The sequence below is a fragment of the Oncorhynchus mykiss genome, chromosome 5 (genome assembly GCF_057628025.1).
Source record: "Oncorhynchus mykiss isolate SJ-2025 chromosome 5, ASM5762802v1, whole genome shotgun sequence".
In the NCBI taxonomy this organism is placed as follows: Eukaryota; Metazoa; Chordata; class Actinopteri; order Salmoniformes; family Salmonidae; genus Oncorhynchus; species Oncorhynchus mykiss.
The window spans coordinates 39,814,799-39,830,113 of NC_143026.1; the positions used below are offsets into that span (position 1 = coordinate 39,814,799).

Genomic DNA, 15,315 nt, shown 5'->3' on the forward strand with positions numbered 1-15,315 from the left:
AAAAAAAAGATGACCTGCCATTTTTGAACCTCTTAATCTATAATCTAGATTAGATCTACTTAGAGGGGGCACCTCCACTGCAGACTGATCAGGTCAGAGATCAATAATGTTCAAGCCAGGGCAACAAGAGAAGAGGGGGTGAGATACAGGATATTGTGCTGCTAAGGTGAGGTATTCCACACAACATATGCGCTGGAATCATATAGGTGATCGAGACAGTCTAGAATCAAGGGGAAAAATATGACATTCTGCATAGACCATCTATTTTACAATCTGAATTTCACAGACTAGTTCACAGCACTTTCTGATTAAAAGGAGCTCTCTTGTATATCAGTTACTTATGTCACAGTTGGTCCAATGTTGACTATTTGCCAAGGTAACAGCACCACAAAATCAGAGACTCCTACAAGAATTTGAATGGTTAGCCCCTCTAGTGATAAAACAGACCTCAGCAGCACACCTAATCATTTGAGGTAGAGATGAGAGGTCCCAAAAACTCAGTGGTTGTCATTGTCATACTTGAGTAAAAGTCTAAAGAATTTCAAATTCCTTAAATTAAGCAAACCAGACAGCACAATGTTCTAGTTTTTTTAACAGAAATCCAGGGGCACACTCCAACATCATGAAGCATTTTTATTTGAACCTTTATTTAACTAGGCAAGTCAGTTAAGAACAAATTCTTATTTACAATGACAGCCTACCCCGGGCCAAACTCAAACAATGCTGAGCCAATTGTGCACTATGGGACTCCCAATCACAGCCAGATGTGATAGAGCTTGGATTTGAACCATTAACTGTAGTGGCACCTCTTGCACTGGGATGTAGTGCCTTAGACCACTGCACCACTCGGGAACCCCAGCATTCAAAATGAAACAAGTACTTTTGAGTGTCAGGGAAAATGTATGGGAGTAAAAAGTACATTATTTTCTTTAGGGATGTGGTGGATTAAAAGTAAAAGTTCTCAAAAATATAAATAATATAAAAAAACTACTAAAATAGTACTTTGAAGTATTTTTACTTAAGTACTTGACACCACTGCAAAAAAACTCCAGTACAAAAACATGAGCTTATATTAAATACATATAAAGGTAGTTAGAGAAATTTGAGGTTTATGAAAAACAGGGCATGTTGTCCCCCACGAATGATGCAGCCTCCCACCTTATAGCCCCCGCCTTGTACTAATCAGTGGAATTTAGTAAATGCCAGATCTCTATGGCAAGATACATCATTCACCCAAGTTTCGTCAAAATCCAGATAGTGCTGTCTGAGATATCACGTGACTAACATACAAACGTACTAAAGAACGGAGACAGATGCACAGTTACCTCCCCGATTTCATCGTGGGGGTTAATCATTGAATTACTTACAGTATATGAACCCATCAAAATACTAGACTATTGGTCCCATCAGGCCTTTATGCTTATATTGATTTAGACAGGGGTCCTGAACTGCTTTGACTGAAAAACAGAAACCAAAATATATATTTTTAAAGGCAAAAGTAAATCTGTTGCATCATTCGTCCCCCCACGAATGATGCAGCACCCCCCTTGGGCCAATCAGTGTCATTGTCTAAGTGATGGATTCCCTTGGCAAGACGCATCATTCACCCAAGTGTCATCAAAATTGGGCCAGTGGTGTTTGATATATCACATGGGATAGCTAGACTTGTAACCCTGAGAATGTGTGCCAAATTTCAGCACTCTGAGTCAAACAGATCAAGCGATATTAACATGTGCCCATTATAGCGCCACTGTGTGGTCGATATTAATGTTCTGTCATGTACTGAGTCTTGACAGTGTTTACAAGATGCGTACCAATTCTGTTGACAACACGAATATCCTTGACTGATTTATATGCATTTATGTGCCAGACCACGCCAACTGGAATGTTTATTGGTCAATATGTTGTTTTAGGTACAAGTCTGTAAAATATTGCGTTGAGAGATCTTTGTCCATAGATGCCACATAATCAAGTTTAGATTATCGATTATTTGGTGCCAGAAGAGTAGCGTTTAAGTGTTTTTTACAAAATAAAAATCCATCATGGCGGACCTTATGGCTCACTGAGGCAAATTTTTTCCTTGTGAGGAGAGGGGGCTATGTATTGAATTTCATGACTTTAGGTCAAACGGGGTGAGGGGCGTGACCTTTCAAATAATTTTAAATATCTTGTTATAGTACCACCATCTGGCCAATCAGTGTATTTCAGTAAATGCTGGATCTCTATGGCAAGACCCATTATTCACAAAAGTTTCGTCAAAATCTGGCCAGTGCAGTCTGAGATATCATGTGCGACTAATGTACAAATGCACTAACGGACGGAGACAGATGCACAGTCCCCTCCCCGATTTAATCGTGGGAGACAATAATGTCTCTGTTGATGGTGGTACTGTACTTGAAATAATCAGAGAACATCATTTTCCTGCTCTTTGAGCCCATCTAGTCAGGGGGCGACTTAGTGATTTGGAGGGCTCAGGCAGAGGATTGAAAGTAAAGACGTAATTTAACTATAATAATGTATTACCTTTTAATGTGCCATGAACAGAACCAGTCATGATGTTTTCATCTGATTGTCAAACAAATCACTTAAAAAAGTAAGTTACCCTTGCACGTTCATCCAAAATAATTCCAGCATCCGAACAGTGCACTGTGCATTGTGCACTTGCCAACTTTCCTTCAATTCGCAAGTGGCTGAAACTATCTCACTGGAGAAAGCATCCGAGCGAGTGTAGCAGCGCCCCTCTGTCTTACTATACAGTATGTAGCCCATGTATCTGAAGCTGTCTGGCCAGAAAGAGTATGACATAAAAAATTTTGGGCCAGATAGCATCACGTACATGGGCTACACATATATGTACTCTGCCTCGATGACAATGGCAGTATTATCAGCAGCACCTGTCTTTTTACTAAAGAAATGCGTATTGTATCCCCCTAGAGTCTAAGGGCCAAGGTCTGGATTTTCTACTATTTTATGTGATCTTATTTAAACTTTATTTAACTAGGCAAGTCAGTTAAGAACAAATTCTTGTTAACAATGACGGCCTACTAAAAGGCAAAAGGCCTCCTGCGGGGGCGGGGTCTGGGATTCATTTTTTTTAATAAATTCAATAAAAATATAGGACAAAACACGACAAGAGACAACACAATATTACATAAAGAAAGACCTAAGACAACAACATAGCATGGCAGCAACACATGGCAACAACACATGGCAGCAACACATGGCAACAACACATGGCAACAACACAACATGGCATGTAACATGTGGAATTGTTTTAAGATTTTTATACCAAGGATAATTTAGCAATACCTGTAAATATAAAATCATATGTATTTTATGAATCATTTGGCCTTACCCCTTAGTACCTTGTCAGCTCAGGGGTTTGAACTTGCAACCTTCCGACTACTAGTCCAATGCTCTAACCACTAGGCTACCCTGCCGCCCCAGTATATGTATATACTGTAATATACTCTATACCATCTACTGCATCTTGCCTATGCTGTTCGGCCATCGCTCATCCATATATTTATGTGTACATATTCTTATGCATTCCTTTACACTTGTGTGTAAAAGTTAGTTGTTGTGAAATTGTTTGATTACTTGTTAGATATTACTGCATGGTTGGAACTAGAAGCACAAGCATTTCGCTACACTTGCATTAACATCTGCTAACCATGTGTATGTGACCAATAACATTTGATTTGATTTGATAACTTTTTACGTGGAAATTCCCTATTCAAATCAAATCAAATCAAATCAAATGTATTTATATAGCCCTTCTTACATCAGCTGATATCTCAAAGTGCTGTACAGAAACCCAGCCTAAAACCCCAAACAATGTAACACGGTGGCTAGGAAAAACTCCCTAGAAAGGCCAAAACCTAGGAAGAAACCTAGAGACGAACCAGGCTATGAGGGGTGGCCAGTCCTCTTCTGGCTGTGCCGGGTGGAGATTATAACAGAACATGGCCAAGATGTTCAAATGTTCATAAATGACCAGCATGGTCAAATAATAATAATCACAGTGGTTGTCGAGGGTGGAGCAAGTCAGCACCTCAGGAGCAAATGTCAGTTGGCTTTTCAAAGCCGATCATTAAGAGTATCTCTACCGCTCCTGCTGTCTCCAGAGAGTTGAAAACAGCAGGTCTGGGACAGTTAGCACGTCCAGTGAACAGGTCAGGGTTCCATAGCCGCAGACAGAACAGTTGAAACTATTCAATTCCATTCATTTTTCAACCCGGTATTGGTTTACCTTCAGACGGGCCCCGTGACCCTTATTTATTTATTTTTTTGATGCCCAGATCATGAGGCCCCTTGATGATGTGAGGCCTCTTCTGACAAATGTCCGCCAGTGCATCCAGTTCATAAACGTTTCACAGTGCTTGTTCAAAATGAGAATGCAATATCTTTGTAATACAAAAGGTGGCGGTAAACTCTTTCTATTGGAATAAATGCCTGTCAGAAATTACACCAAAGAAGAACACCTAATCTCTTTCAAAGATCTCTGAATATCTCGCGAGACGACATTTACGATTTCCACTCCCAGAATGCTTCTTTCTACCTCTTCCCTTCCGCGGCCTTAGAAAGTAAGTGAGCCGATACACATCTGCGGCCGAGAATCCATGTAATCGCTTTAATATCTATGGCATCCCGACTCTTAAACGTTCAATTTACATGTATTTAAACCACTACTTAGAAACGCCGGCGTCTAATTGTGTATCGGTGGCTATTTTCACCAAAAGTCATATTTGTGATATGCTTGGCCTCCAGCCACTTTTAGCATTGCTAACGAAACCATGACCATGATGTCGTCCCCGGCCCTACGAATGAGTCTTGATGAAATACATAGTGCCTCTTCCACTAATCCAATTGTTTCTTATGGACAGAAAAGAGCGGAGGCTCTGAGCTGTCCGATCAGGTCTATTGTCTACTACTAGCATAGTCCCAGTGATGTAGTCGTATGTGATTTGCTCGATGTCTTGGGTTGGTTTAATGTTTGCTAGCTATCAACTAACACGTAGCGCATCCTCCAAGGTGTCTGACTTGTTTCTCAGTCAAGCAACACACTAACACGTTCTCCGACTAGTTTTAGTTGGCTAGTTAACAACCCGTTTATCTTTTGCAGATCTCTGAAAATGGTCCGCTACTCGCTCGACCCCGAGAACCCGACTAAGTGTGAGTACCGGTGTGATTGTTGCCCTGGATTTATTCATTAGCTCGCTAATGCAAGTTAACTAGCTAAATTAGCTAGCTTATCAGACTTAACCATGGTTGTAATGATGACTTTCTTAGGACACCTTTAGATTACCCATGAAAAGAAATATGAACGAGGCTGAGCAACCACACATAAATGGTTTATTCACCATGTAAGGTTATTTCTGTCTTGTGACCTTACTGATCATTGCTGTATTTTCTTCTGAAGCATGCAAGTCGAGGGGCTCAAATCTCCGGGTTCACTTCAAGGTAAGGTGTTCTCTTTTCTGATTCACATGAGAAGTTGCCTTCAGACATTTTGTCCACTGTAGTTGTATCCGTGTGGGAGTTAGTTGCTGTTGGTTGATATGAATTGGTAGTCAAATGTGTGCAGGCTGAAAGGTATGATGCTTTGCTATGATGACAACATTGGAGACCTTTGGAATCAAATGTGACAATATCTAACAAATAACTGAGCAATTTTGCATTCATGCCTATCAAGACAGTTATAACAATCTGTTATTGATATAGCTAGCTACTATAGTAATGCTTCTTGTTTGTTTCCCATCAGAACACCCGTGAGACAGCTCAGACCATCAAAGGCATGCACATCCGCAAAGCCACCAAGTACCTGAAGGATGTTACCATCAAGCACCAGTGTGTTCCCTTCCGTCGCTACAATGGGGGTGTCAGCAGGTGTGCCCAGGTAAACGCCAATTACATTTACTCTAGCCTTAATTGAAATATGTATAGGGGACTTTGGTTGGTTATCTTCTGACAATGTTTACGCTTTATTATATTTCCTATGTAAAGTATTGGGATTAGCAGGTATGAAAGGGATCCCAAAAAAATAAAATAATAATACATTTGTTCAACATGGGCTTTGGAGAGGGGCACAAAATGATTTAAAATCTTTCTGGCTTATCAGACCTTGCACTTATGGTTTTAATGCATGTCTGTATGAAATGGTTGCAATGATGACTTTCTTAGGACACCTTTGGATTACCCATGAAAATAAATATGAACGAGGCTGAGCAACCACACATTTGCGCTTATGTCTACATACATTTTCCCCGATGTTGACCAGAAATGAGGGCACCTATTCTGGCCCAGTGTTGTATGCACACGACTGACCCAACTGTTCCTCTGCAGGCCAAGCAGTTTGACTGGACACAGGGCCGCTGGCCCAAGAAGAGTGCAGAGTTCCTTCTCCACATGCTGAAGAACGCTGAGAGCAACGCGGAGCTTAAGGTAATGTTGGTATTTTTGTTGGGCCTGCCTCTTATTGTGTCATGCCTGTAGTGGAGAGATTTGTGAAAAGTATGATGCTACCAAGCTTGTTGGGGTTCAAACTGTGAAATGGGCACAATTCATGATTGCAACGATGACCATTTGGGACACCTTTGTATTAACCATGAAAAGGGACATCTAAGCCACCGTGATGCTTGTATGAACAATATAATTTAAAGCTGGAATCCTTCATCGAGAAGATTGTTTTGGTCAAAAGCTGCAGGATGGGCCTGAAATGTTAACCCTCTCAAATTCAAAGCGAGAGCTTTGAATGCATGGACTGACATCCATGATATAAGCATTGGTTTCAACCATGTTTTGAGGCTTTAGTATTTGTTTAATATACTTTTTCAAACATTGGACCATTACAAGCTTATTCTGGGTTCTGATTAGGTACAGCAGTTGAATTAAGCTCATGAGGCATTTAGAAAATATTTTCTTCCTGAATCAATAAGTACATATTATTCATCCTAAAATTGATGTAGTAATTAAGGATTCTAGCTTTGCCATTTTCAACATTTGTATGAGTGTAAAGAATTAGATTTGTGTGTTGATACTCCCCTAAATTGGAACGTAGTGGCTGTACAGTGACATGCGATACATGCGCATGCGCAGGTGTGCATCCTGTTTTCATTGATCATCCTCGATGTTTCTACAACTTGATTGGAGTCCACCTGTGGTAAATTCAGTTGATTGGACATGATTTGGAAAGGCACACCTGTCTATACAAGGTCCCACAGTTGAGGATTGTGTCGAGGCACAGATCTTGGGAAGGGTACCAAAATAAGAAGTTTGTAACCACCGATACTCTTCCTAGAGCTGGCCACCTGTCCAATCGAGGGGGGGGGGGGCTGACCAAGAACCTGATGGTCACTGATAGAGCTCCAGAGTTCCTCTGTGGAGATGGGAGGACCTTCTAGGAGGACAACCATTTCTGCAGCACTCCAACAATCAAACCTTTATGGTAGACTGGCCAGACCAAAATTGATCTCTTTGGCCTGAATGCCAAGCGTCACGTCTGGAGGAAACCAGGCACCGCTCATCACCTGGCCAGTTCTATCTCTACGGTGAAGCATGGTCGCAGCATCGTGTTGTGGGGATGTTTTTCAGTGGCAAGGACTGGGAGACTAGTCAGGATTGTGGGGCAAGATGAACGGAGCAAAGTGCATAGAGAACCCTGATGAATACCCCAGTCTGAGTGCTCTGGAGCAGGTTAAGGTTCACCTTCCAACAGGACAATCCCCTAAGCACACAGCCAAGACAATGCAGGAATGGCTTCGGGACAAGTCTCTCAAGGTCCTTGAGTGGCCCAGCCAGAACCCGGACTTGAACCCGACCAAACATTTTTGGAGAGACCTGAAAATAACTGTGCAGCAACGCTCCCCATCCGACCTGACAGCTTGAGAGAATGGGAGAAACTCCCAAATACATATGTGCCACGCTTGTAGCGTCATACCCAAGAAGGCTCGAGGCTGTAATTGCTGCCAAAGGTATTTCAGCAAAGTACTGAGTGAAGGGTCTGACTAATTTAAATGTGATATTTCAGTTTTATTTTTAATTAGTTTGCAAAAATGTCACCTGTTTTTGCTTTGTCATTATGGGCTATTGTGTGTCGATTTGAGGGGGTGCAATTGAATCAATTTTAGAATAAGGCTGTAATGTAACACATTTGGAACTCGTGAAGGGGTCTCAATACTTTCCAAACTTTCCTAGTTCAACGGCACAGCTAGGATAGCTCAAAGTACTTCATAAGCTAGGTTCCTATCTAATTGGCGACAGAATTTTATGCAAATATTCTCAAATCTTTACTTTGCATGTACTTTTCGTATTTATTTTGTAAGAAACATTGTAATTTAGCTCTATACTTATAGGCCAATTCCCACAAGTGTCAGTTAAGTACTGTATCCCACAGACAACTGGCCATCCATGTATGTGGATTATTTGACTTGCTTACCAGTTTAATCTGTGCTCTATTCTGACAGGGTCTGGATGTAGACTCCCTGGTGATCGAGCACATCCAGGTCAACAAGGCCCCCAAGATGCGCAGACGCACATACCGTGCCCACGGTCGCATCAACCCCTACATGAGCTCCCCTTGCCACATTGAGATGATCCTCACAGAGAAGGAGCAGATCGTTCCCAAACCAGAGGAGGAAGTCGCTACTAAGAAAAAGGTACGCATGCCAACGCATTTTGCAGAAGACTGCTTGGTATCTTCCTGAAAATATGCACTCATCCCCATATTTCCCATGTAAAAGCAGTGTGATTAGAAGGTACAAACTCTTGAACAAGAGCTCTGTAGACTGGAACGAAAGAGTTTACTATCCTTCTGGCATTACTCGTAAAATCTTATCAGACCTTTCACATAAGTGTGTTTGAAATGGTTGCAATGATGACTTTCTTAGGACACCTTTGGATTACCCATGAAAATAAATATGAATGGGGCTGAGCAACCACACATTTGCATTTAAGTCTACATCATTCTGTCCCCATGAGGGTATTATCAGAATCAGTATGGTGGCCTAATACAATCTCTTTGTCCTGCAGGTTTCTCAGAAGAAGCTGAAGAAGCAGAAACTCATGGCACGGGAGTAATGTAAATTAAATGGAACCATTCTTACCAAAATGGAATATGTCTGTCTTTTCATGCTTCTTCATAAGTATTATGAAATCCCTACACCTCATGTAAAGTTGGCTTTAATCCATCTAAAGGCTCCAAATAGATAGGATACATGATTCATGACTAAGGGCAATGCTGTTAAAACGTTGCAGGTGAGACAGGTTATTTGGGCTACTTACTGAAATGACACGTGCTGAACTAATCATATTCTGGCTTAAAGAGATATCTATTATTCACATCAGTATGGACATTGTAAAATCAAACTGTTGGCACTTGTGACTCCAATGCTGTCTTTCATATGAGGGGCAAATGGATGTATGTAAAAATGGAAGTGCTAGGCCACAATGTGCTATGAGGATTACATTTCAGATTAGTGCACATGACATTTCAACCTCATTTTCATTATTTCTAGAACATCAGTGGGAAGGTGTTTATTTTAAATAGAAAAAACGTGTTAAACATTTATACTTGACGACATCAAAAGTTTAAACATTTTAACCTCTACGTGATCTCCAGCCGCCCCTCCCCCCGCTGGACGGTCTTATATGGGCAGAAAGCTTAAATTCTTGTTAATCCAACTGCACTGTCCAATTTACAGTAGCTAGTACAGTGAAAAAATACCATGCTATTGTTTGAGGAGAGTGCACAACTTTTATTACGGCAACTGGTTTGATGCATTCGCCTCTGAAGGTAAATAATGTACTCAAGTCATCTTGCTCTGATTTGTCATCCTGAGGGTACCAGAGATAAAATGTAGCACAGTTTTGTTTGATAAAATACATTTTTATATTAAAATGTAGGAACTGGGTTCTACAGTTTGAACCCATGCTGTGTCTGCCCCCCCATCTAACTCAAGGTTGGTGAATTTTCTGTAGGGAAGCTAATTAGCCATCATTTATGACATTACTGAGAGTATAAACACAAAATGTATTATCATATTTGTATGTTCTCTAAAGTTTTGTACTTAAATGTATCAATTAACCAATTTGGCACATTTGGGGGGACTTGATACATTTTGAACAGTAATGCAATGGTTCATTAGATTAGTCTAAAACTTTGCAAATACAGTGCTGTTGTCTAGTGGCCAAAATCTAAATTGCGCCTGGCATTTGCATTTCAAAGATGGAACAACAAATAGAAAATGCATGTTTTTTTGTTTTATCTTATACCAGGTCCAATGTGTGTTATTCTCCTACATTCATTTAATATTTCCACAAACTTAAGTGTTTCCTTTCAAATGCTATCAAGAATATGCATATCCTTGCTTCAGGTTCTGAGCTACAGGCAGTTCGATTTGGGTTTGTAATTTTAGGTGAAAATTGAGGGGGAAAATGATTGTCAAATACTGATTTAAGGTGATGTGGGGTCTAAAGTTGTTGCAGGTTATGAAAATATACTTCTAATCTTACCCTGTGATGTAAGACAAGCATTGTTGAAGGACCTGATCCTTTTTAACCACAGATCATAGAAAAGCTCTGTTCACGTGTAGATACTGGTTTGGTGCTGGAGTTGATGAATGAGGATATTGGCAGAATTGGCCTTTAATCCATTGACTTGGAAATGAGTCTACACCAATGATTTATTTAAATGAACAAAAATAAACAACACGTAAAGTGTTGGTCTCATTTTCATGAGCTGAAACAGTGAGTATTTCTCCTTTGCAAGATAAACCATCTACTTGACAGGTGTGGCATATAAAGATGCTGATTAAACAGCATGATCATTACACAGGTGCACCTTGTGCTGGGGACAATTAAAAGCCACTCTAAAGTGGAATACTGCCAAAGATGTCTCAAGTTTTGAGGGAGTGTGCAATTGGCATGCCGATATCAGGAATGTCCAACGGAGCTGTTGCCAGAGAATGTAATGTTAATTTCTTTACCATAAGCCGCCTCCAATGTCGTTTTAGAGAATTTGACAGTATATCCAACCGGCTTTGCAACCGCAGACCACTTGTAACCACTTAAGCCCAGGACCTCCACATACGGCTTCACCTGCAGGGTCGTTGGGGGAAGGGGGATGCTAAGGAGTATTTTTGTCGTAATAAACTTTTTGTGGGGAAAAACGTATTCTGATTGGCTGCTCTGTCATGGGAAATCTATAGATCAGGGCCTAATGAATTTGGTGGTGGCAGCATTATGCTGTGGGGATGTTTTTCAGGGACCGGGAGACTAGTCAGGATCGAGGGAAAGATGGAGGGAGCAAAGTACAGAGAGATCCTTGATAAAAGGTCGCTCCAGAGTGCTCAGGACCTCCAACTGGGGGTGAAGGTTCACCTTCCAACAGGACAACAACCCTAAGCACACAGCCAAGACAACACAGGAGTGGCTTCCGGACAAGTCTCTGAATTTGGAACAAGTCAAGGGGTCAGAGTACTTTCCGAATGCTATATATACACTGCTCAAAAAAATAAAGGGAACACTTAAACAACACAATGTAACTCCAAGTCAATCACACTTCTGTGAAATCAAACTGTCCACTTAGGAAGCAACACTGATTGACACATTTCACATGCTGTTGTGCAAATGGAATAGACAACAGGTGGAAATTATAGGCAATTAGCAAGACACCCCCAATAAAGAAGTGGTTCTGCAGGTGGCAACCACAGACCACTTCTCAGTTTCTATGCTTCCTGGCTGATGTTTCACTCTAGTGGTAGCACACAAATGGCTCAGGTAGTGCAGCTCATCCAGGATGGCACATCAATGCGAACTGTGGCAAGAAGGTTTGCTGTGTCTGTCAGCGTAGTGTCCAGAGCATGGAGGCGCTACCAGGAGACAGGCCAGTACATCAGGAGACGTGGAGGAGGGCAACAACCCTGCAGCAGGACCGCTACCTCTGCCTTTGTGCAAGGAGGAGCCCTGCAAAATGACCTCCAGCAGGCCACAAATGTGCATGTGTCTGCTCAAACGGTCAGAAACAGACTCCATAAGGGTGGTATGAGGGCCCGACGTCCACAGGTGGGGGTCGGGCTTAACAGCCCAACACCGTGCAGGACATTTGGCATTTGCCAGAGAACACCAAGATTGGCAAATTCGCCACTGGCGCCCAGAAAGCAGGTTCACACTGAGCACATGACAGAGTCTGGAGACGCCGTGGAGAACGTTCTGCTGCCTGCAACATCCTCCAGCATGACCGGTTTGGCGGTGGGTCAGTCATGATGTGGGGTGGCATTTCTTTGGGGGGCCGCACAGCCCTCCATGTGCTCGCCAGAGGTAGCCTGACTGCCATTAGGTACCGAGATGAGATCCTCAGCACATCTGGGACATCATGTCTCGCTCCATCCACCAACGCCACGTTGCACCACAGACTGTCCAGGAGTTGGCGGATGCTTTAGTCCAGGTCTGGGAGGAGATCCCTCAGGAGACCATCTGCCACCTCATCAGGAGCATGCCCAGGCGTTGTAGGGAGGTCATACAGGCATGTGGAGGCCACACACACGACTGAGCCTCATTTTGACTTGTTTTAAGGACATTACATCAAAGTTGGATCAGCCTGTAGAGTGGTTTTCCACTTTAATTTTGAGTGTCACTCCAAATCCAGACCTCCATGAGTTGATAAATTTGATTTCCATTGATAATTTTTGTGATTTTGTTGTCAGCACATTCAACTATGTAAAGAAAAAAGTATTTAATAAGAATATTTCATTTATTCAGATCTAGGATGTGTTATTTTAGAGTTCCTTTTATTTTTTTTGAGCAGTGTATAGTAGATGGCTGACAGGGCGCTGTTCTGAAGCCACCTGCAGCCATGTTGGCACTCCATTGTGAAAAATATTTTGGAAGCTATAGAAATGCATTTTAATGTCACATTTTTTGCCACTTTTTCTATGAGCTAATCATGAGAAATATACATTTTCCTTAAGCTACAATATGTAACATTTTGGCCAACTGACCAAATTCCCCTAGAAATATGAGTTATAGATGTCACTTATTAAAAGCTTCCCTTGCATAAGTTTCGTTTTTGCATCTCCGTTTTTTACACCAGCTTCAACAGCTGAAAATAAAATATTTTTGGTTATGGAAAAGACTTCACAATGGTTTAGATGGTACATTGATTATATACACTATAGGTGCTTGTTTTTTCACAAACTGAAAATAGACCAACTATTAGAATTTTTGGACCAGGAAATGTTCGAGCGATTTCTGCGTAGCGCAGCTATAATCTCAAGTACTAATGTTACTGTTGCCACTACAACAAAATACTGAACTGTAATTTTGTCCTTAACTTTAAATTAAATGCTATAGAATTACATCAATTCCTGTGGTGGAGAGCCAATAGAGAGAAATATTAATGGCGTCTTTTTGTAGGCTCTAACTCGGACATGGTTCGTTGGACAAAGTTTATGGGATAATGAATGGCGTTTGATAAATGCCGAAAATGTCTGGCAAACACAGGTTTAGGAGATTTTATTTGTTTTAATCTATGAGAATCTTAATCTGCTAACAACTTTTTTTTGTGAATTCTGACATTTAGGTAAAAAAATTAAAAAAATAAAAGCACAAAGGCTTCATAATTCATAAAGGTTGTAACTGACTGCTATTATCTTATAGAACGATCTTATTTTCTGCATTTATTCCAAACCCCATTCTTTCCCCATTCATTTTTCCCATAGGGATGGATTCACGAACCAGAGGTAACTCATTTCTGGGTTTTAGAACTACAAACTGAAGAGCTCTATAAGGCTGACAGGTGGCGTCAAAGCCTATTTGGTCAATAGAGCCCCACAGTGGAGGTGTCATAATATCCAACAGGGAAATGGTTCCAATTGTTTTTCCACCATTCATTTTTCCCATAGGGAATTTTAGAAACACAAAATAAGGTCTGTGTTTCATGTAGGCTTACCCTGGAGTGGCATTTTGATTACCATGTAAATCTCTCTCGGACAAGGTAACTCAGTATATTCGGCTCTATTTTCTCTGATTCGAAAACGCTAACTAGCATCAAAGTAGACATCATGCAAGACTACAAATCTCTGCAAACTCGCATGTAATCTCTAGCGGACACCTTTGATAACAGGTATTGTGTCAATTTAAAACTAGCACAAGACAGTTCACAGAATTGTCAATTTAAAGAAATGTAGCCAATTTATTCATTACTAAATGTAGCTAACATTAGATAGTTAATCCAGAGATTCTTATCCTTGCCTCGATTTAGGAGTCTAGTCCAGATCATCATTACATTTATAGATCTTTATGAAAGCCACATTAGCATCTAATTAGCATTTCATTTTTGGGGGTTAAATACAGGTGTTTTGATAGCTGTGTAATTCTCTCTTGGATAAGGTGAGTTTTAACAATATATTTGCCTCAATTTACTCTCAAATTCAAAATGCTTATTAGAAACAGAGAAGACCTCAGCAAGACTATACATTCCTACAGGAAGCTCCTGCACGTCATCTCTAGCCGACACTGTCAGCTACCATTCGCCAGTTCAATCAGAGGGACCTGTGCTCAATCCATGATGAATCCATGTGCTGTATTGAAATTAATTGAATAAAGTGTTGAACTTCTTCCATTCCCTTCTCTCTTATAGCATCAGCAATCCAGGGTTTACATCAGAGATCTATATATAATGACGAGATGCTCATGTCTCTGCCCTAACAATGGGAGTCGTTGTCCCAAAGACGAGAAGGCAGGCGACAAGCGCAGTGAAACCTCTCGCTTCGCCTCTCGCTTCGCCTCTTCCTCTCCGTTTATATACATCGTTGGTCTACACTGGGATAAAATCTCAACTTGGTTGCGCCCATGTCCAGACTTCTGATCCCTACACTGGATGTAGGCTTCAATACAGGTTTATCATGGCAGAATTGTTACCTTTTTTTATTCAGAGAATAAAGAAACTTGAAAGAGTCACATCACATGAGTAACATCTGCCCATGAGTAAATAGGTCTAAATCATTTCTGCATTTTGTCTACAATTAGTTTTCAACTTCTCATGAATCTCCATCTGTTAACTGGTAAAATGGTATAGAATCAGCTTGATCCGCTCTGTCAAATGCACTTAGACCTTTTTTTTGAAGGAAAATGAGAATTAAAAACAGGTTCAGTCGTGATCTTGCAGAGTTACTCCACCTCAAGAATTGCATTTGGCAAAAGGCTAGGCACACGCATACTCAGGCTGACTGGCTATAGTTCAGGCAAATTATAAATAAGTGCACTCAGGCTATCCGGAAGGCCAAAATGAGTTACTTTAAGGAGCAGTTCTCTCTC

The 15,315-nt window shown here is 41.0% G+C and overlaps 1 protein-coding gene and 3 non-coding genes across 6 annotated transcripts; all 4 read left to right on the plus strand.

The window, feature by feature from the left end:
- The first annotated feature begins 4,457 nt into the window (after nt 1-4,457).
- Nucleotides 4,458-9,109, plus strand: rpl17 (ribosomal protein L17). Of its 3 annotated transcripts, none has more exons than XM_021601278.3 (7): nt 4,458-4,586; nt 5,126-5,175; nt 5,423-5,463; nt 5,765-5,899; nt 6,346-6,444; nt 8,466-8,657; nt 9,031-9,109. In XM_021601278.3, exons 2-7 carry the CDS (start codon nt 5,136-5,138, stop codon nt 9,076-9,078), a joined length of 555 nt encoding a protein of 184 aa, XP_021456953.1. In that variant the 5' UTR covers nt 4,458-4,586; nt 5,126-5,135; the 3' UTR covers nt 9,079-9,109.
- Nucleotides 5,272-5,341, plus strand: LOC118964759 (small nucleolar RNA SNORD58). The gene has a single exon (XR_005051952.1). It is a non-coding gene; the product is annotated as a small nucleolar RNA SNORD58 (small nucleolar RNA).
- Nucleotides 6,163-6,232, plus strand: LOC118964757 (small nucleolar RNA SNORD58). The gene has a single exon (XR_005051950.1). It is a non-coding gene; the product is annotated as a small nucleolar RNA SNORD58 (small nucleolar RNA).
- LOC118964758 (small nucleolar RNA SNORD58) lies at nt 8,868-8,937 on the plus strand. Its single transcript, XR_005051951.1, has one exon. It is a non-coding gene; the product is annotated as a small nucleolar RNA SNORD58 (small nucleolar RNA).
- Nucleotides 9,110-15,315: the final 6,206 nt, after the last annotated feature.